We start from the raw sequence: 27289 nt of genomic DNA, 5'->3' as shown, positions 1-27289 counted from the left end.
TCGAGATTCAGTAGTGAAATAGGGTGGAACGCAGTGCAATGCGTGGGTTTTTTACCCGGTTTCGGCAGTACCACTACTTCGGCAGCCAACATATCTGGGGGGATGGAACCAGGGCCTTCAAAAGAGTTGAAGAGTCGGGTAAGCACCGGAGCTATCAGCTGGCTAAAGGTTTTATAGAAACCTGCTGAGAAGCCGTCCGGCCCCGGGGACTTAAGCGGGCGTAAACGGGATATAGCTGCTAACACCTCATCTTGGCGAATGGGGGCATCCAAGGCGTCAGCATTAGCCTGGGAGAACTCGGTGATCGCTGTTGTGTTTAAGTACTCATCGATCTCCTCAGGGGATGTGGCCTCGGCTCCATATAGCGAGGCATAGTAAGATCGGAATGCTTCGGCAACCTGAGTGTCTTCCGTGAGAGCAATGCCGGTATCGTCTGTGAGGCCGGTTATCTTGGAGTGTTGGGTCTTAGCCTTCAAAGCGCTGGCCAGTAAGCGGCCAGTTCTTTTACCCCCGACATTATAGGTATGTCGAAGGCGGAGTGCGGTGAATTCCGCCCTATCAGTATCTAGACTGGCTAGTTGGGCCCTGGCAGCCTTCAGTTGTCTCCAAACACGTGGAGCGCAGGTGCGACTGTGGACCCTCTCAAGTTCTGAGACACGCGCGGTGAGGTCATCCCTTTTAGCTTTGCGGTCCTTGGCCTCAGCGGCGGCTATAGCAATGAGTTCCCCGCGGGTGACCGATTTCAGTGCCCCCCAATGAGCTGTCATAGATATCCCCGGTGTTTCGTTGGTGGCTAGGTAGTTAACAATGCATTCGCTGATTCTTTTAGTGACTTCTGGTCACTGCAACAGGGTTTCGCGTAGGCACCACGAGCCCCGGGGGTGAGGGGACGTAGGGACTTTGAACCACAGTTCCACCGCGTCGTGATCCGAGATGGCCGCGGGTACTATGTCAATCTCCTCGAGGGTTGCGAGCAACTCCGAGGAGCCTAAGAAATGATCGAGCCTGGCATACGTGCGATGCACGTGTGAATAAAAGGTGAACTGCGACGCAGTCGGGTGTTTGGCTCTCCAGAGGTCTACCAAACCCCTCTCTCGTAGCCACTCGTGTCCAGTCACCGAGACCGCGCCCGCTTCCCCATAGCGGTGCCGTCACCTATCTGTATGTGTGTCCATAACAATGTTGAGGTCCCCACCCAGGAGCAAAAGTGAATTAGAAGATTGAAATGACTCTGAGATAGCGCCTTTCAGGAATGTCTCTTGTTCCGTATTCGGGCGTAGATAGAACCAACCGTAAGGTGTGAGTCACCAAGCAGAAGTGTGTATGCCAACAGGCGACCCTTAATCTCCCCTACCTTGTTCCCCACCCGTCCCCGGAAGTGTCTAGATGTTAGAACCGCCACTCCGGCAGTCTTTGTGGGGAGAGAGGAAAAGAATTGCTGTGGGAAGGCGCGGGAACGCATTCAATGCCAGTCTTTTGGCAAGAGATGGGTCTCTTGCAGTAAACTAATATCAGCCCCTGAGTTTTCCAGGTAGGAGATGACCGCTCTCCTCTTGGTGGGGTTATTCAACCCTTTCACATTAAGGGTCAGAACTTTTAACGCAGTGTCAGCTATGGTAAGGAGGACCTGTGGTACAGCGCAGAATCAGAGTCGTATGTATATGGTGCACAGGGATGCAAGAGTCAAGCCAGCCCACGTACATCCCCGGAAACCTCGGTCTCTGGAGGAAACATACTTGTAGCGTCACATATAAAGGGGGCTGCTCGCCAAGCGGGCAAAAAAGAGACGTTGATGGGAAGAGGCAAACAAAGCAGGAGGGGTAAACGTGAATTACAACACATCCGTCCCGGAAACCCTCCCGGCAGCACATCAGATCTCCCACGGCCTCCTCGTGAGTTGCGGTCAGCTCTACTCGAGACTGGCAATTGAGGAACATAGCTAACCGTCATCAACAGAGCCCCTCTGGCACACTGGTTCCCGCCCACAGTCCCCCTCGCAATCCTCAAACAGTTCCAACTGAGCCCGTGTCCCACCCTCCCCTTCCCCGTTCCAACTCCAGGAGCTCAAAACGTGATCCCCAGCGCCCAGATCCAAGCACCCAACCCTCCCCGCCCACCACCCACTCCACAACACCCAAACTCCAAGAACATATAGTCCCAGTCCTGTTAGTCCATACAGAGCCATGGAAAAGTTACGTAGTGGGGACATGTCCAGCGGCGCCCATCGTGGCTCCCTGCCCGAAACCCCCAGCCCGTGTGCATGTCATGTGTCATGAGGAACCCACCCTCAGGGTCAGGGATGACTTGGAGGGCGAAGTTTCTCTGGCCACCTCGGCCACCGCACTCGCCATTTCTTGTGTGATGATGTGGGCCTCGAGTTTGGAACGCTGTGAGGGGGTCCTTCTGCTGTTCACGGTCTGCCATCCATCTCTAGAGAGCCCCTGAGAGAGTCTCACCGGCGGCTCGTCCTCTTCCCAGTCTAGTTCCAACAAAGCACAGGTGTCCTTAAGAGAGCGCATTTGATGTAAGGAGCCGTTCCATTTAAAGATCAACCGGAACGGATGACCCCAGGAGTACGTAACCCCTTTTTGCCGCAAGTAGTCCGTTGCCACTCTAAATGTTTTCCTTTTTTGCAACGTGATGGCCGAGAGATCCTGGTATAGGGCGATGGAGGACACTTTGTATTGGAGCAGCTGTGCTGTTCTGGCCTCTCGAAGGATCCTCTCCTTGAGTGGAAAGTCGGGAAGGAAGGCCAGGATGTCCGGCGGCGGGGCAGCAGCGCGCCTGGGCAGCCCTACCCTGTGTGCTCTGTCGATCCGGATGGGAAAATTGGCGGGCTCCCCCAAGATGTGTCGGAAGAGGTCTTGCAAATAGCCAGTGATGTCCCCCCCTTCTGCCTTTTGAGGTACTCCCCGGACCCGTATGTTATTGCGACGGGAGCGGTTTTCAAGATCTTCCGCGTGGGCTTGAAGATCCAATTGCTGATCCGTAACCTCTTGCTGTAGCTGTTCAATTTCACTGCTCCTAGCTTGGTCATTCTCCTCAATGGCGACTACCCACTCCCCAGGGCCCTCTACGTCCCTCCGGAGCTCCCTCACTTCTCCGGCCACATCTTGTTTTAGGGATTTGAAGTCCTCCCTGAGAGAGTTGAATAGAGTTTCCAGAAATGTCCTGGTGATGGGCGCCTGGTCATTAGTCGGCTCCAGCGACATTTTTGCGGTGTCTGGAGAGGGTGGTTTTTTGCCGGGTTTGCGCTGGGGCCTCGCTAGCAGTTCCGACAAGGTCTGGGATGCTCTTTTCCCCTTGGGGTTAGCCATGGCAGGTCCAATCAGCGATCCAATCATCGGCAAAGACCAGGCTTAGGCAGCAGTTGGGGGTAGATCGCCACACACCGGTGCCGGGGCGCAGCTCACCGTCAGGCGGCCGCTCACCGCGTTCACCGGGCTCCAAATAGTCAACTGCCCCAGGGGCATACCACCTCCTTACCTCTCCAATAGGGTAGCGTTGTCGTCAGGTTCAGCGTAGGCTCAGCCAGGATCCCTGGGAGCTCGATCTTGCCCCCTGAAAACCCCCACCAGGTACCTTCCTACGTGCTCCTCCCCTCTGCGTGCTAGTCGGTCAGGGCCGTGGACCCCCAGAGCGCGCAGGTCACGTCGCTGCTTTCAGGTTCAGCTGTATGCCCAGCCAGGACCCCGGGAGTTCGATCCTGCCCCCCTGACAGCCCCCACCAGGGGCGCCTCTTTGTGCTCCTCACCTCTGCGTGCTGGTTGGTCAGGGCTGCGCACCCCCAAAGCTTGCAAGCCGCCTTACTCCTTGACTCCGATAATCCGTCCCCCACCGCTACTGCCACAGGCCCTCTACTCTGCTGTCGGGCCACCTGTCAGACTCTGGACCGATGTCTTTTGCAGGATGGTTTCCACCGGTGCTGAGGGCCAGAGTCAGCCGACTTTATCCTCTTCCCGGGGGCAGCGGGGCAAAGTGGGCGCGTTGCTGAGTTGTTACCGTGCTCCAGGGTTTCCAGCCAGGCCCACTGGATGGGCGGCGGCAGCGCTTCTCCCTTAGGCCCGGGACCGAGGCCCGGAATCCTCTACACCAGACACAGACCTTGAGGTGCACCGAGTTGTAGGTGGCTTTCTTCCCAAGACTAACACACTCTGCTGACTCAGAGAAAGGATGCTTCCAGCCCTTCAAATCTTTCCCAACATGTCACTGGCTCTGTCATGCGTGTCTGAATTCTTCACCGGCGTGGCCAATGAAGACCGGCCAGCCACAGCAGGCCCGGACACCGGGGACTCGATTTCCGCGCTCCCCCAGCGCTGCGCCTTTCACCGCCGACCTGCCGCACAACAGCTCTCTCCAGTGCCAGCTCCCAGCAGTAGCTCGGCGTCCCCCGCCGGAAGGCGGCCCCCACCGACTCACCGCACTGGGTCCCGCTCCGGCAGTCACCGCCCCGGCAGGCGAGCCCCCGGCCGCCGGGCGTAGGCCTCAAATCCCCGGGCTAGATTTCCAAAGCCCCCAGGCTGGCGCCGCCGTGATCCCACTGTGAGCGCTCACCTGTCGCCGAGATCGCTGTCTTCTTTTGGCACCCGCTGGCAGCACTAGATGCCGGCTCCTCGGCAGAGGACCTCCCGATGCGCCGTCTCAGCAGGGAATCGTCGCAGGGTGCCTCGCGATCCCGGCCGCCATTATGCCGCCGCCGTCTGCTTTCTGTGCTGCGGGGTAAAGTTCTCCTCGATGGGCTGCACCGCCCACAGTCTCCGCCACCTGGGTGAGCACCACTCGCTCTCCTGTTACCGGGCACTGATCACCGCAACCGGGGGGTTTAGACGCTGTTCCTGGGCAGAACGGGGCCTCGGGCCGGGAAGCCACTCGAATCTGCGTCCGCTCAGGCCGCCATCTTGGCCATGCCCCAGACTGTGTATTTTTATAGAAAATCATTGCTTAGACACTGACCTCTTGAGTAATATTTTACACTTTGATGAGTGCAGAGTTTGTAGCTCACAGCACATCCCTGCGTAAACTAAATTGCTCTGCCTTACTACCCTGGGAGTCAAGTTCTAAGAGGGGTACTTGGAGTAACCAGCACAGGCCCCCAGAATATTAAAGATAAAAGACTAGAGCTTGTTACAGTTGGGCCCAGTAACTTCTGATTGCCCTGGGATCCTCTTAACTGGATTTCTGACAGTTGGTTCATTAGTTCATCTTTCTGTATTTTGGTTAAGCAGGTATTTTCTTGAAATCCCATCCTCTCTTTTATGACATCTTAGTTGATTTCACGCATGTTTGGTAATAGATTTCTTCTGTCTAAATAACCTGTGAAGTGAGGGATTCTTTTGAGCTTAACAGTTGTAAAACCCCTGTAGTTTGACAGATAAATACACATATATTTATACAAATGGGGAAAGTAGCAAATCGGTTGAAGCAGGCATGTGTGATCGCACTCTTCTTCTCAGATACATGTATTGAATCCTGATTCTGACTGTAGAGGAAGCTTCGATTCAAAACTAAGCTTCATGCACTGTGGATTAACACCATTTTTATAGGTTACTTTATTTTATAATAACACTGTTCAGTTCCTTGCATTGCAACATTATTTGTCTTCCCTCTATCTGTTTAAATCTCCAAAGTGAGATGCTAGTGCATCCTACCTTGGTGTCAATAGGCTTAAAATTGTACAAGAATTGGAACTGTGTTAGAACACACTGTCAGTTTGTCAATTTGTAAATCATTACTGAATTGTTCATGAATGTTGTACAGCTCATCTAGATGTGCCTAGGTGTGTTATTACTGGAAAGCTGTGAACGCTGTATTGTTTAAGTCTGTTAATAATGTATCTTGTTCTCATTTATTTCAGATTGATCAAATGGTAAGTTTTTTTTATATCCTCATACAGAAACAAAAATGAAGTATTATTCTCATGCCAATCGACTGCTGACTTCAGACATAAGGAATTGAAAGTTTTGCATATCATTCAATCACACTGAATATATCATTGGGTGTGAGATATTGAAAGATCACAGTGGATAAGTAACAGTTTCAATTTTCTTTTGAAGCTGAAGTGAGACAGATGGAAGGACTTCAAAATTATTAGGAACATTTGGAAAAGAAACATGAGAAAGTGTGATTTTTCTTAATAGTATGACTCTCAAAGCATAGAATCTTAATGTAATGACTCTTGGATTCTTCATTGGAGATAATCTGACTTTCAGCCAGAAAGTAAGGAACTCTTGCATCAATTGGACGGCATTTCAGGGCATTCATATCTGTAGTGATAGAATGAAACTCTGAGTGTTGGTGACTGTTATAAATTGGATCTCTGGTTGGCTAAGGCTTGCGCCAAAGCCAGGCAGAGACCACCAATCTAGTCAGGACAATGGAGTTACACGCCAAAGATAACCCCTGCTCACCCCCTTGGTAGCTTGGCACGAGCAGTCAAGCTTATCCAAGGGGCAATGTGTAAAGCGGTTGGGCAACACCCACATAGTAACACAATACTAGGTACACCACAAAAGGAAGTCCACACAAGGTTATATCAAAAATAGCCTTTGTATTATCATTAAACACATTTGAATAGTAATCACACAATATACACTGTGCTAACTGGCACTGGGCAATATTTACAGAGGAGTATATACAAATGACAGGGACACATAAACCAGTGTCAGAATCAACACTTAGTAAAAATAGTAAATGTAAGACATATCATAAACGTAGAAAACAACCATTAATTACTGGCAAACACTATACTCAGCATCATCCTGTAACATAAATCATATTATGCACAATATCACATTAGGGGAGAAATATAATCTGCGCAAACCTCATAAGCCTAAACATATTAGGCCATAACCTCCTAAGCACAACTCCCATTAAGGGCATAACTCACAGTAAAGAATAATCTCACATGCATAAACCACAGTATGCAATTAACCTCCTACCTAAACCACAGTAGAGGATAACTCAAACATAACACAATAGGTAAAACCTCATAATCATAAAACCACATCTAGAGGCATAAATCAGGGTGCGTAAATCATACTATATAAAATACATTTCCTAGCACCATATAAATCACAATAAGGCCTAGCGCCCTGGCGCCCTATTAACCTAACAGTCCCCCTGCCTCAAATGCCCTATGTCCAAGAATCAGGGCACGCTGCCAATGCAGCAGATGTCAAGGGTGCGCAATTGCGCTGACCTAAACATTGCAGCTGGCACTAAGTGCTGTGCAGCTGTGAAAGTACTGGGGCAGAGGAGTGCATCTCACTCCGATCTTAAAAGACATGTCCCCAAAGAAAGAATGGCCTAAACGTTGCAGCTGGCACTAATTGCTGTGCAGCTGGGATCAGAACGTGGGCCTGGGCACTCGCTGGGCCCACTGGACCAACAGCTATGCAAAACTTTGCAGCTGCCCGCGCTGGTGCAGTTCAGCTGCGAATCAGGTAAAGGGCCCCTGGCACAACTGTGCCCTCGGGCCCCACTGGGGGTCTCTAAACATAATTGCCCCAATTGTTGCAGTTGCCCACTGTCAAGCGGGGCAACTGTGAAAAATGACCAAGATTAGAAGGCACGGGCCCTTATGGGCCCTCTAAACACACATATGCCCCCTCGTAGGAGCAAAACACTCAAGATGATGGACGGAATGTTGCACAATGGCAAAACATTCATCCCCACTCACAGATCAGGATTTAATCCATCGTTATTTTGCTCACCAAGCCACCCCAGTTCAGACATGGCCATATGCAAATCAGTCTTGACCCTGTGCCTCATGGGAACAGTCCAGCCCGAACTGCCAAGCCATGTCTTCCCTGGACTGGAATCAAGCATCCTAGGACCGGTTTCTGGCTATCAGCCATCTTCAGCCAGGATAGCTTGACGCCAGTGGCCCTCTGCCATGCGGGCCGCTCAGAAACTAACCCTTTAGCCTGTGCCTCGATCGGCACATTCAACGGAGAAGCCCCCACTCACCGGCTCTCCATGCCTTGCTGCTCTGGTCTCCTCATGGCTTCACCCGGGTCCCCTCCTGGGACTCAGGATTCTAACGCGGCGGGGGCAGGCACTGACAACGTGCCTCGGGCCCCCTCCGCCTCAACTCCGAAAATGGGGCTGGACACAGGGCTCTCATCAAGGCCGGGGAGCTCAGTAACGATGGTAACACTTCTCCTCCGCTTGTCCCGCACTCGGATCACGCCGGCCTCCCCTGGACTTGGGACTGCACCAGGAATCCTCTGCAGCATGCACGGGGCTTCCCTTAGCTCCCAGGAGCCCCACTCACTTCCGGTGGTGTGCAGCAGCCCACCAGGCAGCTGGCCTGGCTTCATAGTGCTCATGAGGCGCCAGATTCACAAAAAAAGTCCTGCATTCAAAAAGAAGGGATCCAAGAAAGCAAAAGGGTCCCAAAAAGTCCTTTAGGAATCAAGGGGGCAATGCAGGGCCCAGGGAGGCAAGCCCTCATGGCAGCGCCCCTTGGGCCCCAGCAACAGCACATCAAGACTTTGCATTTTCATGGGGTCACAGCCCCTATATTTATATTACATTTCCCTTTGTGTCACAGCACAGGGCTTGGGGATACCAGTCAGGACTGGTTTAGGGGAGATTTGGAGCACTTTGTTTTTCCAAGCTCCTCTTCCTCTTTGTCAGGTGGGAGTCTATGTGATCAGACACACCACTGGGGGCCCAGCCCTATGTTAGTATGTTCACAGTTGCCCCACTTGACAGTGGGCAACTGCAAAGTGAGGTTAGATTTTGTTGAGGAGCCCCAGTGGGTGTTCAGGAGGCACCATAGTGCCAGCCCCATTCTTTTCCTTGTGGACATTTTAAGGAGAGGCACAGTGAGTGCCCAGGTCCAGGTACTGCTCCACAGCTGCCCAGCAAGTAGTGGGCAGCTGCTATGTATAGGTTTGTGCAACTGCACACTATGGATTGCTGCATTGGCATCCAGAGGGCTAATGGGATAGCCCTGGAGAAGCCCTAACATTTCTGGACATAGGGCATTGGCGCCCCTGTGAGAGGCCAGTTGGTCTGGGGTCAGTTGGTAAGGTGCTGTGTGCACTTTATTGGAGGTAGTGAGGCCTATTACGTAATGTGATTTATGCTAGTGATATCTAATAGTAAGGTGTTTATGCTAATGAGGTTTGGGCCTATTGTGCTAATGCCTAATGTCATGGTATGATGTTTTGGGGGTGGTATCTGTTTGCATAATGTGTTTATGCTTATGAGGTTTGGGCCTAGGGTGGGTTTATGTCTAATGTGATAATGCTGAGGTCATTATGGCATCAGTAATTACTGGGTGTGTTTTGCATTTACTTGCCTACATTCTGATGGTTCTGACCATAGCCCGATTGGCCTTGTCCTGTAGATAATTCCCCTGTGAATATTGCCCGTGCCAGGTGGCATAGTGTAAATGTGTGATTATGTTTCTAATGTGTTTATGACAATACAAAGGCTATTTTTGATATAACTTTGTGTGGAGTTCCTTTTGTAGTGTCCCTGGGATGTTGTTGCTGTGTGCTTGCGCAAATGCCTTACACATGGCTTCCGGGATAAGCCTGACTGCTCGTGCCAAGCTACCAAGGGGGCGAGCAGGGATTATCTTTGGCATGTAACTCCCTTGCCCTTACTAGAGTGGTGGTTTCTGCCTGGCTTTGGCGCAAGCCTTAGCCAACCAGAAATCCCATTTCTAACACCAATGAATAAATTGTAGTTGTAACTCACAACTACAGACTAACAAAATCAAATGTACTAATGTGTCTCTGGCACATTTAGCGATTCCCAGTGGGTCGCAAACGACCTACATCAGCAATATTCATGATGCAGGTCACAATTTGCAGCCTATTGGGAATGGCTACAATCACAGGGATGGAGGCCTGCTGGGCTCAACAGACCCCCATGTTTGTGATTGTTTTTTTTAAAAAGCAGTATTTTTTTTTTTGTAATGCTCCCCATTTACCTTAAAGGAAAATAGGCTGCATTCCAAAAATAAAAATGAAAACTTTTCTTTATTATTTTAGGTGTAGGCAGTGGTATATTGGACCACTGCCTGCTCATCAAATTTTTTTCACCCAAAGTTGGTAATAACGGAGAATGTTTGCTGACCGCGCTCCCAGTTGCAAAACATTCCTACATACCAGTGCGACTCACTATTAGGAAGGGACGCCCTTAACATTCCCCTTCCTAATATCAACTCACAAACTCAATTTTGTGATTTGGTAATAAGTTACCAACTCACAAAAGATGGTTGGTACATGCAATAAAGCATTTAACCAGCGAAATGCTTCATACATTTGCCGTTAGGTTTGTTTATAGTTGTAGCATCTCAAAGTTTCATAGAAACTATTGCTAGGAGGTCATCACAATGAGCTTCATTCAGAACGTGTTCTCCTAAGGTAATGTCTATAATTGAAGTAAAATATAGCCTTTAAAAAAATCTAAATAATGAATTCCAGGAATACTCCTGGGAACCTTTGACTGTGACAGCTTTACCGAGGTACGTAATTTGCATTTTTACATATACAGAAATATAAAGAGTGTAAATTTGTGCAGGCTTAATTGTAATGCACAAGTCCTTTTGCACTTGCTCATCAATTTTTATTTTTGCAAAGAGAAAATATTCTTTCCTTTGCAGTAGTCTCTTTTTCAACACTGCCTCTCCAGCTTTGGGGGTTTTCTCTCCCACTTACTCCTGCCCTTAATCGTTTTAAATCTCAGACCCCATCCGGGATGCAACTGTGCCAGCAATGGTTTGTGAATACCTACAAACTCGGCAATGTCTGGGCTTACACCTCCATAGTTAAGGACACCTACAAAAGTAGACCGCACTGAAATGTCCATGTCCTCCACTGTCCTCGGATTTCTTCACTCAAAATTACACAACTATGGCTTGAACGTAAAGCCATTTACATATATAAATGTATGTCATCTAATTTGTAATTTATAACATATTGCGATTTATGTCTATTACTTATGCTATATCAATAGATTAGGAGGCATATGTATGAAATTATTTTTTATTCGCAAGCGCTGCGATTCGCAAAAAAACAGCGTTTGCGAATAAAAAATACCAAAACGCGATATATGAGCCTTTTTCGCATCGCATTTTTAAGGAATTGCTCATTTTGTGATTCCTCAATTTTGCGTCAGCATTTAAGGAATCGAAAATTGCTATTCCTTTAATGCTATGCAACAAGCACCAAAGTTGTGCGATTTCTTTCAAAAATTCACTTTTTGGCATTTTTCAAGGTGCCATGTGGCACACATACATGCCCTTAGGGCATGTATGTGCACCATATGTGCACACACGTTCATTTCAGGGTGTCCTTATGACACCCTTGCACCCTTGAAATTATTCGCAATTTGCGATTCTCAAATTGCAATACGCAATTTGAGAATGACTTCCCATTCATTCCTATTAGCCTCCTGGCCCATAGGAATGAATGGGAAGGTATTCCTTAACCCCTTCGACGCTGATGACGAGCTGGGCTCGTCATGGCGTAGCCTTCTCGCACGCTGATGACGAGCCCAGCTCGTCACGTAACATGCGTTTTCGCAAATCTCAGCGTGCAAGCGGAATTCCGCTAGCGCGCATGGAGTTAATTGCGATTTCGCAATTTGCCAATCGCAATTAAGGAATACTAAGCAATCGCAAAAAAAATGCACATTTTTAAATACATCCCGTTTTGCAATTCTCAAATAGCAATTCTCAAAAAATCGCTATTTGAGAATCGTAAAAACTGATTTTCATACATATGCCCCTAGGTCTTCTTTGGTGTCCTTATAACCTTTCTCTTGTCTGGTATTGCGATGTTCATGCAGTTCTTTGCTACTCATTTCCAGAATCCATCTGATAAATTGCCACAGGAATTCTTTTCTCGAAATCAGTCCAAAGGCCTCAAATTCTATGCAGGGCGTGAACACACATCCTTCTTCAACTTACCTGCAGGAAACTATGTGCTGGTCCCTTTTACTGTGGAGAGAGAGAAGGACGCAACGTTTCTTCTACGGATCTTCCTTAAGAGCAAGGACTGTGCTGAGTAAGTCCATTATCACTCTTTTTGTTTCTGAGGGCGTTCACTTCGTGGTATCTACACTTCAACTAGGCATTACCTTGTCCTTTGTACCAATAGCATAAAGAGTGATCAATGCTTTGATATGGTAACTCTACAACAGTTCTCAATAGAATAAGGAGGAACCACAGGTCTCTAAGCTGTTTTTACAATAACCAGAAATAGCATATAACTGAAATGTTACACACATTCTTAAACATGAATGTGTTTCTAAAGCATGAATAGTTAGAAGTAGGCTATTTACCATAACTAACCCGAAAGATTAGTTTTTTGTACACTTTCATAAGCCCCTTAATTCTGGGTGCTAAGACTCCCTATTGGTCTTTATAAAGGGGAATGTCATGTGGGAAAGTAGTATTGCTTTCCTGATTTCTACATGGTTTTCACAAATCACAGCCCATTATTGAACCACATATTTACCTGCATTTAGCAAGTTGGATATGTGAACAGAAGCCCCACAAATCTTTTTCAGAATTCCAAATGAAGGCTGTTGGGCATACATTTGGTTGAAGAAGTTTGTTTTCTAAACAGATTGGGCCTGATTCACAAAAGTAAATTTACACTCTTGTTTAAGTTTACATGGTATTTCGGTATTCACAAAGTACAAGGTAATAATCAGTTTACAACTCTGGAGACTCAACAATTGGGATGGAAAGCTTCGCACCTAAAACGATAGGACAGGCCTATCATTTTGCAAGAGGTTTTTTGTGAGTTGGGTTCTCTTCTTTGCTCATACCTATGAAGGAAGGAAGACATACAAATGCTTACAAAAGCTTAATGTGCCTCCTACTTTTCATTATTTGCTAAGAAAAGAAAGACAGTCAATTTAAAATCCTACAAACCTAAATCTACACTTTTGTGTAAGTTCACTTTTGTTATTCACAAAGTACGAGTTAATACTAAATTCACGATAGAGGAAACTCCACATATAAAAAGGTAGAACAGGTTACCATAGTTGTATATACATATCCTGTATACAAATAAATACAAGTAAGGCAGAATACAATAATAATCATTTACTATATTCAGAACTTCCAGGAGGATGTTGTGATTTTTTTCAATTAACATTTTAAAAGATTCTGATTGCTAATTCACAAACTTTAACTGAGCAAAGTTTTATACGGTGGAAAACTGGTGTAGCGTAATTAAACAATTATGATACATTTTGTTCATACATTTCTTGAATGTCTAGCCTAAACAGCCTTTACCAAAGTACTAATTATCAGAAAACAACGAAATGGTCTCCATAGAATTTGATGTCAATATATTTGTTGCCCTGTTCTTCCAAAGTGTTAATATTAATGCAACAGGTAATTTGCTTTATAGTATATTATTTACATTTATTTTTATTTATTAAATGTTTGTAGTACGTTGTCATTCTCAGAATCATAAACACCAGTGATGCTATCATTTTATGCTTCTACCACGTTAAAAATACTAGTTGTTTCCTAATCCGTATTCCAAATTAGCAAAATTGTGCCAGTTCACAAATACCAATAGAGGGGGTTGCAGAGAAAATTGCCTTGAACTGTTAGAGCCCAGAAACTAAAATTCTTTATAAATGATGACTCAATCCACTATCACACTTACCAATCAATACCAGGCCCATAAACATAGTGAATGAGGTGATTGGATTCTATATGTTGAGTAACTTTTAGCAATAAACTATCTACAAAAACAAGACCAGCTTGTCATTTTGAAAAGTTTATTTTTTAAAATTCATAAGTGAAAATCTTTAATAACTCACTTTATTAAGATCAAACATTTAGTTTTATTAATTCAAATCACATTAATCATTGGCAAAATGTAAGCTGTCAGAATTAATCAAAATGATGAATTTAAGTAATCATTAGCCTTTTCTCCAAGTTAATTTTCAAACCTGAAAGGGAAACAAATAATAAACAGTTGCATGCTTACACTCTCCCAAGGCAATCCGACAGCGCTTCGCCCCTCTGGAAAAGACAGTCCCAAACCCCACAAGAGAGCCAATTTTATATCATTTTTCGCTCTCAAAACTAACTAAATGTTATTATTTTGAAAAGTTCAGCACTGTGATTGGTTTATGGCCATCAGGCCACCTCAGCTACCAGTCCAGAGAATATGCGCGTCACCATGCCATTGTCCATCTAAAGTGACAACGACTTCCGAGGCATTTGCAACAAAAAGTTGCCAATCCACTTTCACCAGAGCTCGGCAGAATCACGCTTGTCACTTCCTCGGCCTTGAATAGGAACATCCAGAGCAGTCCATGAAATAAACTCCATTTAAAAAGTCTTTCTTTAATAAAAAGTCTGAGCCACGAGAAGTAAGTTCAATAACCTCTTGCAAAGTTTTTTTTTCTTTCAACGTGCAGCTTGGCTCAGCTTCTGCTCAGTTCAGGCCGACCAACTTTTCTCCAAAGCAAGAACTAGGCCTCAGCTCACTCTTGAGCTATTATTTAAACAAACACAAAAGAGTGATTAATTCAAGTAAAGCAAACCCTTGTGTACCACCCAGTCCCTTATTAATTATTAATTAACCCACTAATAAAAACATTTAGCAGAAGCAAACATTTAAAGCAGCACATAAAATAACCACCATTCTTCATGTAGTCCAGCTTTATGTTTCTGAAAGAATAAAAAGATAATTAAATGATACACAGACAGACAATACACAACATAAGACTTACATATAAGCACATATAAAAGCACATGCCATGAATGATCAGCTGCATGTTAATGGTGACAAAGACAATAGGACAGACATAATAAACAGGACAATATTAATAATGTGTTACAAAAACAGACTTGCAAATGCAAAAAAAGCACATATAATTAGTTTCCCGCGTGTTCATGTGTGGTGCAAACTTAATCTAGGTTGGATTAATAAAATAAATCATGCAACAGTGCATTAATTAATCAGTTAATGTTATGGGGAATTAAATCCACAAGCCAGAATAAAATATTTTCTGCAGCCTGCTTTATCAACTCCCTCATCTGGTGATATTAAAATCACCAAACAACACACCAAAATTTTAGAAAAATGTTACCCATTTTAGAGACAACACACACTGAATTCTCTCGATATTAGTTTCCCTAAACCCCTGTTTCAGCTGTCTGATTATCTTTATCAAACTGAACTCTTCGCATTTCTTCTAATTCATATTCCTTTTCCTGTTCCTTTCTGAGTTTATAAATTCTTTTCTTTTCATTCTGACGCTTCCTCCTCTTGTGAATCAAACAACTAATTTTTAGCAGCATTATCATTATAACAATGACAATTACTGGATAGAGCACTTTGCCAATGATGGACCTGCCAAGTTCTGAAAACCAATCTTTGATAGCCTCCATTCTTTTCCCAATCTTCTCAGTAAAGGTTTCTTCCTCCATGGGTTCAATTTCCTCATGGAAGTGTGTAATATTTTTAACAAGTAACTCTATATCCTGACTCTTGTCAGGTATATAAGTACAGCAATGTTGGACATGCAAGACCCCACAGACTCCACCCTCGTTTGCAAGCAGAATGTCTAACGCAAGACGATTCTGGATAACCATACTTCTAGTTGCAACAAGTTCTGTGCTAACCAATTGGAAACCACTCGCAGTATCAGTTGACAACCTATCCACGATTGTGGACACTTTTCTAATTTTGATAGAGTTCATTGTAATCCCCACCATAGGAATAACAGCACCAAAAATGTCTCCCAGAATTTCTGTAAAACTTTCTCTTTTATATCTATTTTGATCCAAGTGTTAACCAAATTCAAAAGTGCCTTTTTCATTTCTGTCAACATGAAATATTTTTGGAAAGACCAGGCCAAGATAACATGTCCCATACCAGTGGTCTGGGAGACTAAAATAAGCCTTATTGCCACAAATAAAATAAATTCCAGGGAAAATTGGATCCTTTCCACCTTTGAATCCCCATCCCCCTTCAATACGATAAGTATCTTCACATTGACTAGCACCTACAAAAAAATTATCATATAAAGTATTATCTCTTCTAATACAAAATTTACCACTAACTGGTTCATCAATATGTATTGCTGCATTAGTATTAACACCATTTAATTTAGCATCTTCTAACTGCCAATATTTGGACTTAGCATGTTTTAGTTTTTCATTTCTTTTGTAAACAGCCCTTCTCTCCTCAACCATGTTAAGGAACGTCTTTTCTTCAGCTCTCATTTTGCATGTTAAATTATTTCTATAAGCGTATTCATAGTTTAGTTCATTAGTAACTAAAAAGAATTCCCTCATCTGCTTTGCAGATCTTACTTTGTTTAGGCTATTTACAATTTTGAGATTTGCAAAAACCTCATCAAAGTCTGAGTAATAATACTCCAGACGACCAGTTTGATAGAACAGACTAGCAAACACACTACAGGTAATGCCATAAGTGAGAGGTAACATATTATATGTCACTCCCTCAGAAACAGAAGTGGGTAATTTTACACACACATAGCAATCTTTGACATTCATTACTTTGACATATTCAGATAAAAGCCTTGAAAATGAATTGGTTGAAAAATCACCAATTGATCTATCTTGATGAGACAGTGGATCATGATTAATAACTCTACTGGACTTGCCAGCATGCTTCTCATGATTAGACTCTACTTTACTAGTAATATTAGTCTTAGATTTTTGCTTATTAACATCAAAAGGATAGACCACAGCTAAAATTAGCCAAAGTAAAATTAATAATATCACACAAATTAATGTCATTTTACAACACCTCTTAAAAATTGAACACCTAGAAGTATCTGATCTAGGCATTTCCAAAAACAAAAATTTTAAATAAAAATGTAAGTAATACCTAACAAAATTATATCCCCCCTTTTAAATTTTTTTTTTTTTAAAGATTTTAACCCTAAACAGTTTTTCCTCGACCTTGTGTCACAAAATATGTCTTTTTTTTTAATTTTTTTTTTTAGCTAAAACAGAATTTCTTCGACCTTATGTCACCTAACAAATTTTCTTCAGCCTTAAGCCAGGAAACAAAAAGTTACCTAATACAAATTTTCTTCAGCCTTATGCCAGGAAACAAAGGGTTACCTAATACATATTTTCTTCAGCCTTGTGCTAGGAAATAGATCCTCAACTGATTTCTAACAATTTTAATCTCTGTCACTTTCTAAGAATTCTTGACCACTGCTTTCCACCTCAACAATAGGTGGGATGATTATATACGTCCATTCTGGAGATCTGTATTTTTGATTTGGCCTAATTACTCTTTTTGTCTTACGAGTAATAACCTCTATTTTCTTGTTTTCACCTTCGTTACTTTTTTCAAGTTAACTTCCTTGACTAGAAACTTCATTGACTTGTTCCTTTGATTTCTTCACCAATTTGAATTTCAGATTATTTTCAGGCCAAATGTCTCCTTTTCTCAAGACTTTTTTCTTTGGCACACTTTCGTTGCATTCAGTTTTCCAAGCTCTTTTTCTGTGTTTTCTTATTTCAGAATCTTCATCACTTTCAGTGTCTGTATCTGAGACATCAAATCTGTACCTAGGAATTTCTTTACTCGGCAACTTCACTCCATTTGAAACAATACCTTTACTGGTACTTGGCAATTCTTCTTCTTCAGGAATCACCTTCAGCTTCCCAGCTTCAAGCTTTTTGTTCACAGAGCTACTTCTTCCTTGCCTTTCAAGAGCATCGCTCAGATTTTCGTCTCGCTCAGAATCTTCTGCTTCTTCTGAATCTCTCTTTTCTCTCAGAGACTCTTCTTCAAGCAAATCATCATCATCAACACCTCGAATTCCAGTATTCAGATCTTCTTTATTCAAGTTCTGACTTCCATCTAGATTTTCTTGATGTTGATTTTCTTCTTAATCACCAAAATCAGAATCTGAATCTGAATCAGAATCAGGATCTTCTGGGTCTCTTACTGAATCTGAATCAGCTGTTATATCACCTTCTTCATCAAAATTTTCAGGAGGTGACACACGAATTGTATGGCTTGGATGAATCCACCTCTTTAGTCCTCTGCACTTGATTGCATTAGTTGTTATCAGGATAACCTGACGTGGCTTTTGCCACCTTGGTGACAAACAGTTCCTTCTTCGGTGAACCTTCGTCCTAACCCAATCACCAGGTTGCAAATCATGAGCTTGTACTTTTTCTTTTGTAATAATGTCAGTTCCCACCTGATGAAACACAGAATGCATCACATCAGATAGATTTCGGCAGTATTCAAAAATCATTAATACTCATCAGTTTGCCAACTGGAACAAATGCTTGTCTCATCACTCTGCCCATCACAATATCGTGAGGACTAAGACCTGTCTTTCTATCTGGGATGCTTCTCATTGACATTAGAACAAGTGGAAGTGCATCTGTCCACTTTACTCCTGTAGCATCACACATCTTTGCGATCCTATTTTTTATTGTGCCATTTACTTGTTCAACGACACCTGATGCCTGTGGTCTGTAAGCACAATGCATCTTTTGTTCTATGTCTAAAGCGTTACAGATCTTTTTCATCAAACTGTTCTCAAAATGCCTTCCACGATCATTTTCAATGGTGACCGGAAATCCATACCTAGGTATGATTTCTCTTAGAAGTAACTTTGCCACAGTAACAGCATTGGCATGACGAGTTGGAAAAGCTTCCACCCATCTTGAAAACAAACAAACAAACACCAAAATATAATGTAGACCATTATGTCTTGGCATTTCAATAAAATCCATCTGCAATCTGGTAAAAGGACCACCCTCCCGTCCTATGGTTCCCATGCTTGTAACAATCCTTTTGTGAACATTCATCTGTTGACAGGTTAAACATCTTTGACAAAGTGACTCCGCAATTAATCGAAATTTTACATTGAACCATGTTTGTCTGAATAATCTAATCATGGACCCTTTCCCCATATGACCTTGACCATGACACAATCGTGCCATATCAGCAATCATGCTGTCTGGCATTACAACTCTTCCATCTTTGTGTACCCAGATCCCGTCTTCCTCTTTTGGTCTGCAATCACCCTTTAGCCATATGTTTTTCTCTTCTTCACTTGCCTCATCCTGTAAATCTTTTATTTCCTGCCATGTCTCAACTACAGAAATTAGCATGAGAGAATTCATTGTGTGACTTCCGTCTTTTTCCCGATTGATTGCGTAATTGTTTCTGGCACAATATTTTGCCATCTCATCTGCGAAGGCATTTCCTTTGGTAATGTAATCATCACCCTTCTTATGCGCCGAACACTTCACTACTGCTATTTGTTCTGGTAACTGAATGCCATCAATTAATCTTTTAATTAATTTTGCATTTCTGATTGGAGTTCCTGCAGAAGTTAAATAACCTCTATTGGACCAGAGTTGTCCATAATCATGAACAACACCATAACCATATTGACTATCAGTCACTATGGTTACTCTTTTGCCAGCTGCTCTTTCACAGGCTCGAATTAAACCAATTAATTCTGCAATTTGAGCGGAACGAATTCCATCCAAAGGTGAACCTTCAACAACATCTGAAACTGTACACACTGGGTATGCTGCTCTCAGAATCCCTTCATCATTTCTCAAACAAGATCCGTCCACGAAGTATATCACATCTGATTCTTGTAATGGGACATCTTTTATGTCCTGTCTTGGCTTTGTGCAGTAATCTACAACATCCAGGCATTCATGATCAATGTCATCCTCATTACTTACCTCAGTAATAGCTCCATCAGGTAATAATGTGGAAGGGTTCAAGTTCACACATCTAACAACTGTTACATTGTCTGAACCCAAAATTGTTTTCTCATATTTTGTCAGTCTGCTGCTTGTTAAATGTTGAGTTCTACTTCTGGTAAGGAGAATTTCAACTGAATGAGGTACATATACCTTTACAGGAAAACCCATAATGATACCCTCACTTTGCTCAAGACTTACACTTGTTGCGGCCACTGCTTTTAAGCAACCTGGCAAAGCTTTTGCAACAGGATCCAAAACAGCTGAAAAGTATGCAATTGGTTTTCTCAAGTTTCCATGCCTTTGTATAAGGACTGACAATGCACAACCTTCTCTTTCACTGCAGTAGAGTTCAAATTCTTTTTCATAATCTGGCATACCCAGAGCAGGAGCTTCACATAAGCTCTTTTTTAACTGCTCAAAAGCTTCCAGCTCAATTTCTGACAATTTAATGGGATCTTTTACATCTGCCTTTGTCAATCTCTGAAGTGGTTTTGCAATGACCGAAAACCCACTAATCCATTGTCGACAGTAACCAACCATTCCTAGAAACATTCTCACCTGTCTCTGTGTTGTTGGTGGTTGTATTGCTCGAATCATTTTAATTCTTTCAACTGTCACTTTTCTGGTTCCCTTTGCAATTCTGTGACCAAGATATTTCACTTCTTGTTTACAAAACTGCAATTTTGCTGGTGAGACTTTATGTCCTTCATCTGCCAAACGGTTTAACAGGGTAATGGTATCTGTAACACAATTTTCTCGTGTTTTGGCTGCCCCAAGCAAATCGTCAATGTACTGTACCAATGTGAAATTACCAGGCAACACTAGATCCTCCAGAGATTTCTTTAATAATTGATTAAAGATAGATGGACTCTCAGTATACCCTTGAGGAATTCGACACCATGCTAGGATCCTATTTTGGAACCTGAAAGCAAAAATTTTCTGGCTATCTGGATGTAATGGAACTGTAAAGAATGCATTGCACAGGTCAATGACCGTGTACCATTCTGCATCATGTGGAATCTGGTAAAGAATTACTGCAGGATTTGGAACAATGGGACAGCAGGGAACAACTATCTGATTAATTTTTCTTAAATCTTGAACAATTCTGTATGTTCCATTTGGCTTTTTAATACCCATAATTGGTGAATTGCATGGACTGCTTTCAATTTCTTTTAACACTCCTTGACTTATGAATTTTTCAATCACAGGAATGACACCTTCAATTGTCTCTGCCTTCATTTTATATTGAGGAACATTTGGAAAATCAACTCCCTGTTTAACAGTGATTTTTACTGGATCAATATTTTTCATAAGACCCATATCATTACCTGTTAGGTCCCAAATTGCTGGATTAACTGGCTCTTTGAGCTCTTCTGGCAAATCATTTTTATCAAATACAGGAAATATTGGTGGTGTTTTTTCTTCTTCCACCATCATCATAGTCCATTTATAAAGACCATCTTCTTCTGCTGTTTGCATTTCAATGCCTTCTGGTGAGCAATATATTCTGCAATTCATTTTACATAATATATCACGACCCAACAGATTCACAGGACTGCTGTCACAAACTAGAAATCTGTGTTTATCTTTGTAATTGCCTATCTCCACTTTCACTGGATCTGTCAGACTGGTTCTAATTTGTTGATTAGCTACACCTACAACTTGAATGGTTTCACCCGAGAGAGGAAGGTTTTCTATTTCTGCTGATCTAACAGTAGAACGGGTAGCACCTGTGTCCACAAGGAAAGTGATATCTTTATCATTTACCTTTCCATTAACAAATGGACCAGACTGATCTACCTCAAGAGTGGGTCCAAGCACACACTCGTCCTCCTCTCTCAGGCACCGTCATGAGTAATCCTCTGATGAATTACTCATCTCTTTGTCACTTAACCAAAATTGAGAAGCATTTGCCATGTTGACTTTTGACACATTTTTAACCAAATTATTTCCACAGAAACCTGTTTCAGGAGAAAATCTCTGTGTGTTAGCACTACCAGGAAATGGTGCTTGAGGTAACTGATTCTGTTGAATTTGATTCTGCTGTACCTGATTTTGTTGTTGAAACTGGCTTTGCTGTGTCTGGTTGACTATCTGTCGCTGTAACTGTCGCTGCTGATTTATCTCATGCAGTTGCCGCTGTAGCTGTTGTTGTTGCTGCGGACTTAATTCACACTGCACCTGTGGATTCAATGAATTATTTTTAAAATTTCTGGACGGGTTTTTACACTCTCGCTTCCAGTGTCCAATTTCGCCGCAATTAAAACATAGGAGCTTTTGTTTTAACTCATCAATATTTACATTAAATTTTGGCTTTGAATTATTAAAATTACCCCTAAACTTTCCCTGTTGCATAGAACCTAACTGCTGTTGTTGTTGCTCAGCTACCTTCACCTGTGCCCACATTGCTTTCTCCTTGAGACTCTTCTGCTTTGCATCTATCTCGTCACTACAATATTTTGCTTTTCTCAAGATGTCATCAACTGATAATGATTGCCAACAAACAATTCCACTTCTAATCATGTCACCAATTTCAGGTCTCAGGGCATATACAAATTTGTATATGAAGTGGCTCATGTCTTGTTCACTTAATTTTTCATAGCCACTGTACTGTTTAAAAACTAACAGTAACCTCTCATAAAATGAATGAACTGATTCTTTTGGTTCCTGATTTGTTCTGTCTATTTTAACCCAGTCCACCTCCTTTGGGGGAATTTTCTCTTTCAGCCAATAAATTACTTTCTTATAAAGATCCATGACATCTTTTGATGGGGCACCTGTAATTTTATCTCGGGCAGGTTCTTCCTTTGGCCAATCTATAGAGATCTTGCATTCTGTCCAAAGATCTGATGGAACAACAATGTCAAAGAATCCATCCAGATCAATCCACAGAACCTTTGACACCCTTATGAATCTGTCTACCTGACGATACCACTCCACTGGTTTCTCCCTCAAACGTGGAAAATCATTGGTAAACAGGAGTATATCCTGTCTGGACCAAGGAACATGCACATACCCACCTCCTGCTATTTCTCTCATTGGAAATTCAGAAATTTCATCATTTCTTAGTCTTTTATCTTGTTCTTTCTTTGACCATTTCATTCTCCATTTACCTAACTCACCTAATTTTCTGAGAAAGCTTATTAATTCTCTTATGTGAGTTATTCTTCCAGCAGCGTTTAAATTATCAATGTCCCTCTCAGAGAAATCCACCCTGTAATGTTTCTGTAAATGTTTTTGTTTGCTCAAATCAATTTCTAACTCAGCAGCCATTTCTTCCAGTTGTTCATACCTGTTTTTAGTTTTCCACTGAATGCTCTTGCATATGAATAATAATTCATCATCTTGATACAATTTCAAATTATCAGTACCAATTGTGCCAATGATCAATTCCTCCAGATCAGCTTTTAATTTAGCTACATCAAGCTTTTTATAATCAGGGGCTTAAGGGGACATTCCATTTTGAGATAATTCTGTTCTGTTTAAACTTTTTTCTGACAAACCTGAGTCTGAACCTGCCACAGTTGGTGTCTGCGAACTTGATAAACTTCCATGTAGTGTTAAATTTGGCATCATAGATTTTTCTCTATGAATCTCTGAAAGTTCTGAATAAAATTTTTCAGCAACCTTTTGAATCTCAGCATTTAATGGAACTGTTAAGGCTGTTTGTCTATTTTCTCCTTGGTCAAAAACTGGTACCACAGGACCAATAGTTACTGGTACTGTAACTGCTTCCATACCTTTTGTCAGCTGTTCAATTAAATCATGCTTTGCTTTATTATAATTAGAAATTTCTTGCTCAGCTGGTAATCTTTCCTGATTTCTTACAGAATTGTTTTCTTGATAAACTACTCTGCCTCTGTTAGGTGTACTACAATTATTTACTGAGCCTACCCTTCCAGGTAATTTTAAAAATCTAGGAGAACCTTCCTCAACTTCTCTAGGTGGTGCGCTTGGAGATGCTTCTGTAGAAACTCTCGGGGTAGATTGAGAACCTGCTTGATAAGGTGGCGGTTTAGGTTTAGTGGCATAAATGTCTTCTAAAACTGCGTCATCTAATTCCTCATCAATTCCTCTTCCAGCTGTCTTTTGTTCAAAATCTTCATTAATCATTATTCTTATGGGATACAGACCATCATACATGTCTGCTTTTCTCCAGCGTCTCACTTTATCTTCATGTGTTTCTTTATTTACAACATATTTTGAATATTTAGGTGCTGTACACTTGCTTTCACGTTCAAGTTCCATCATCTCAACCTCCCACTCAACTAAGGCTTCAAATTGTGTAGGTCTTGGCTTTGGTACAAGATCCATCATCTTTCCTCTTAAATTTTGTAAAACTTTCATATTAAATGACCCATCTTCTGGCCAGGCTAGTACACCATCTTTTTTGGTATACTGCATCCAGTTATCAAACCAAATTACTGTATGATAACCATATTCACCTTCCATATAGGCTGCAGGTGTTTTATACTTATGAAGTAATTTACCACCACGTGTCTCAATTTTCTTGTCAGGTTTAAAATAATTTTTCACCTTTTGAAACCATGTAGGCTTTTTTTATGATCATCCCAATAACTCATGTTTGTATTTTAATTCAAAACCTATAAATTTATAATTTTATTTGTAATTTTAAACAACTATTTTTATCTAATTTGTATTAATTAAATAATTAATATCCTTATTTTAATTACCTTTGCTACTAATATCCTAATCAGTGTCTTTATTTGTTGTATTATTTACTAATTATCAGTGGTAAATATCAACATAATTTTTTTAATTTAAAGAATTAAAGCTTTAAGCATTAATAACATGGGAAAATCACTTCTCTGAAATGTAAACAATGTGTTTGACCAATCACCATGTGGCTTCATAACAGACAGCCAATGAAAATGCCTACTGTCTCTCGACCAATCCGGTCGCGGCCTCTCTATGACACTGTAGTGTCAACAACCAATCAGCACAAAGCTAGCCTCCAATAACACAACATGTGACTGCATACGTCACCACCAGCTTCCCCCATCCCTCGTGATGCACCTCGTCCCCCCGGAGCCCCACCAAGCCTCCTCCCAGCCTCAGCTCCTCAATAGAAACCAAAATAAAATGCCAATAAGCAAAAGCGTGCCACCACAGCACAGCGCTCACTCCTAAAATAAAACCTGCGCACTTCCTAACACTTGCTCGCTCCTCAAACGAGAGCGTGTCAATTTAAAATTACTCGCGTGTTAATTTAAAATCACTCGCGCTCACACAGCGCGATCGTAGCAAAACCTCGCCGGAGCCTAATAGATTGGCTTCAATCACGAAGCCTCGAAGCCTCGCCCAATGGGAGCGCGGCTCTCCTGTGACGCGACGCGCTGGCAACCAATGAGAGCGCAACACACCAGCGTTCAATGGGAGCGCAACCTTGGTGACTCTAATCAATGTCAGCGCATCAGCTGATACGCTGCTAACTTGGACAAAGACTAATTTAAATAAAACTAAAGCCTCTCCTAATGAGAGCGCGGCTCCTCCTAACCTTGCACAACACACGGAGCTTCGCCCTATCAGAGCGCGGCTCCGTGTGTGACGCGACGGCCTTTGAACCAATGGCAGCGCGGCGGCTGACGTAGGCAGCCGCTGCAGCTGTCAGCTCTCCTCTCCTGCTCACTCGCTCCTAGCGGCCCCCACCTCTTTCACGATACGGCAAACAGCTAATCCTCCATCAGCAAACGAGCAATTTATAAGTTAGGCTCGAAAAGCACTTGTAGTTAGGCGGGTTGTTATAAAAAAAAAAAGACCATGCAAATAGGAGGCTATAATTCACAAAAATGAAGTCAAACCCACCCTATAGCGCAATTAATAGGAAACTTACAAAGTAAATACCATTTAAACTTTAGATCGCGCTTCAACCAATGAGAGCGCTTACTCTGTCAGTGCAGAGACATTAACCAATCAGAGCGCGGCAGGCTCTGACGTATGCAGCAGGCTGCAGCTGCAGGCTCTCTCCCACACGCTTTATTTATTTATTTATTTATTTTGCGGTTTTTATAGAGCGCATCAATCATCCCGAAGGATATCACGGCGCTAAGAGCCAGAGAAGCTGCTAGGGTGACAGCTAGGATTTATGGTTTAGTATAGAGATACGTTTTGAGATTCCTTCTGAACTGAAGATAGTTGGAGGTGTGTCTTAGCTTGGGGGGGAGCTCGTTCCATCTCTTGGCTGCTAGGTGGGAAAAGGAACGTCCACCTGTTCTGACCTTATGGATGCGTTTAGGCTTTGCCAATGCAGATTGGCAAGATCGCAGATTTCTGTTAGGTTTGTAAAATTCGATCCTTCCTTGCAGTATCGAAGGGCCAGTTCCATGTAGGGTCTTGTGAGCATGACTGAGTAGCTTAAAGGCAGCCCTCTGACGCATTGGGAGCCAGTGGAGTTTATTTAGGCACTCTGATGCTGAGTCGCGCTTACTTTTGTTAAGAATAAGTTTAGCCGCCTGGTTTTGCACAATCTGCAGACGTGAGAATAGATGGTCGTTCATCCCATTGAAAAGTGCATTACCATAATCCAGGCGACTGACCAGTAGTGCCTGCGTAACGGACCGTCTGCAGTCCAAGGGTAGCCAAGGGAATATTTTAGCAAGGAGTTTGAGTATGGCAAAACTTTTCCCGCAGAGTGATCTGACATGATCTTTCATGGAAAGAGTATCGTCCATAATGATTCCCAGGTTCCTGGCCTGTTGACTGGGAGAGGGGGCCGTTCCCAGTGAAGGGGGCCACCATGTGGCATCCCATACATGTTTTGCTCCCCCAAATGCATTTCACTCCTAAAACAGCCCCTCCCTTACAATTTTCGATCGGGGCACTTTTAAATGGATTTAAACAGCGCACAATGTTTTTAAATTTATTTAAGTGGCGCAAATCACTATATAACACCCTAAAACAGCGTTTTCTTTACTCTAAGGCTCAAAAAACGTTTCCAATCAATTTATAAAAACGCAATTAATAACAACATTTAAAACAAACCATTTGTCTGCTTCTCTAACAAAGAGATAGTTTTAAACATTCATCCAAGTATTCTTAGTGTGGAATAGACGACGCTATTCTCACAGAATAGTTTCTATTGCTAATAGAGTCATTCTTACCCTACCCTTCAGTTTTACAAAGCATTCACACACTTTCAAACAAAGAAAACCCTGTTCATACACACACGAATTCTTGGCAGGACTTGAACCAACCACAGAAAACGTCAGGCGTTGATCAGAATAGACGACGCTATCTCACCCGTCACTCGAGTTTGAATAACTCCTACTACTCTTTTCACAGAAAGCTTTAAAACAGGCTCACCAGGTCCCTCTGCTTAATGCTACAATTTCATAGGCAATCCTCACTAAACATTTAACCATGCAATCTAAGGTCCCTATACTTGTGTTGTACGCCCACAACACGTGATATATGCTATACCACAATTTTGAAACAGACAAATGCACTGTGTAACTCTTCTAGCTACACTACTCTTGCCGGCAATTAACCAGGAATCTTTCACACTGCTGGAAAAATTCCTTAAGACTACATATAACA

General features: G+C 42.8%; 1 protein-coding gene across 1 annotated transcript in view; it reads left to right on the top strand.

Annotated features, from left to right (window-relative positions):
• Positions 1–27289, top strand: part of LOC147709409 (calpain-13-like) — a 454206-nt gene that overhangs the window by 290173 nt on the left and 136744 nt on the right. Inside the window, exons 14-15 of the mRNA XM_086925978.1 lie at positions 9883–9890; positions 11833–12029. Of these exons, the coding sequence (XP_086782104.1) occupies positions 9883–9890; positions 11833–12029 (205 nt within the window). The remainder of the gene's footprint in view (positions 1–9882; positions 9891–11832; positions 12030–27289) is intronic.

Source organism: Lissotriton vulgaris, chromosome 6, assembly GCF_964263255.1.
Source record: "Lissotriton vulgaris chromosome 6, aLisVul1.2, whole genome shotgun sequence".
Classification (NCBI taxonomy): domain Eukaryota; kingdom Metazoa; phylum Chordata; class Amphibia; order Caudata; family Salamandridae; genus Lissotriton; species Lissotriton vulgaris.
Note: the sequence above shows the minus strand (reverse complement) of the source record. Positions and strands in the feature narration are given on the sequence as shown.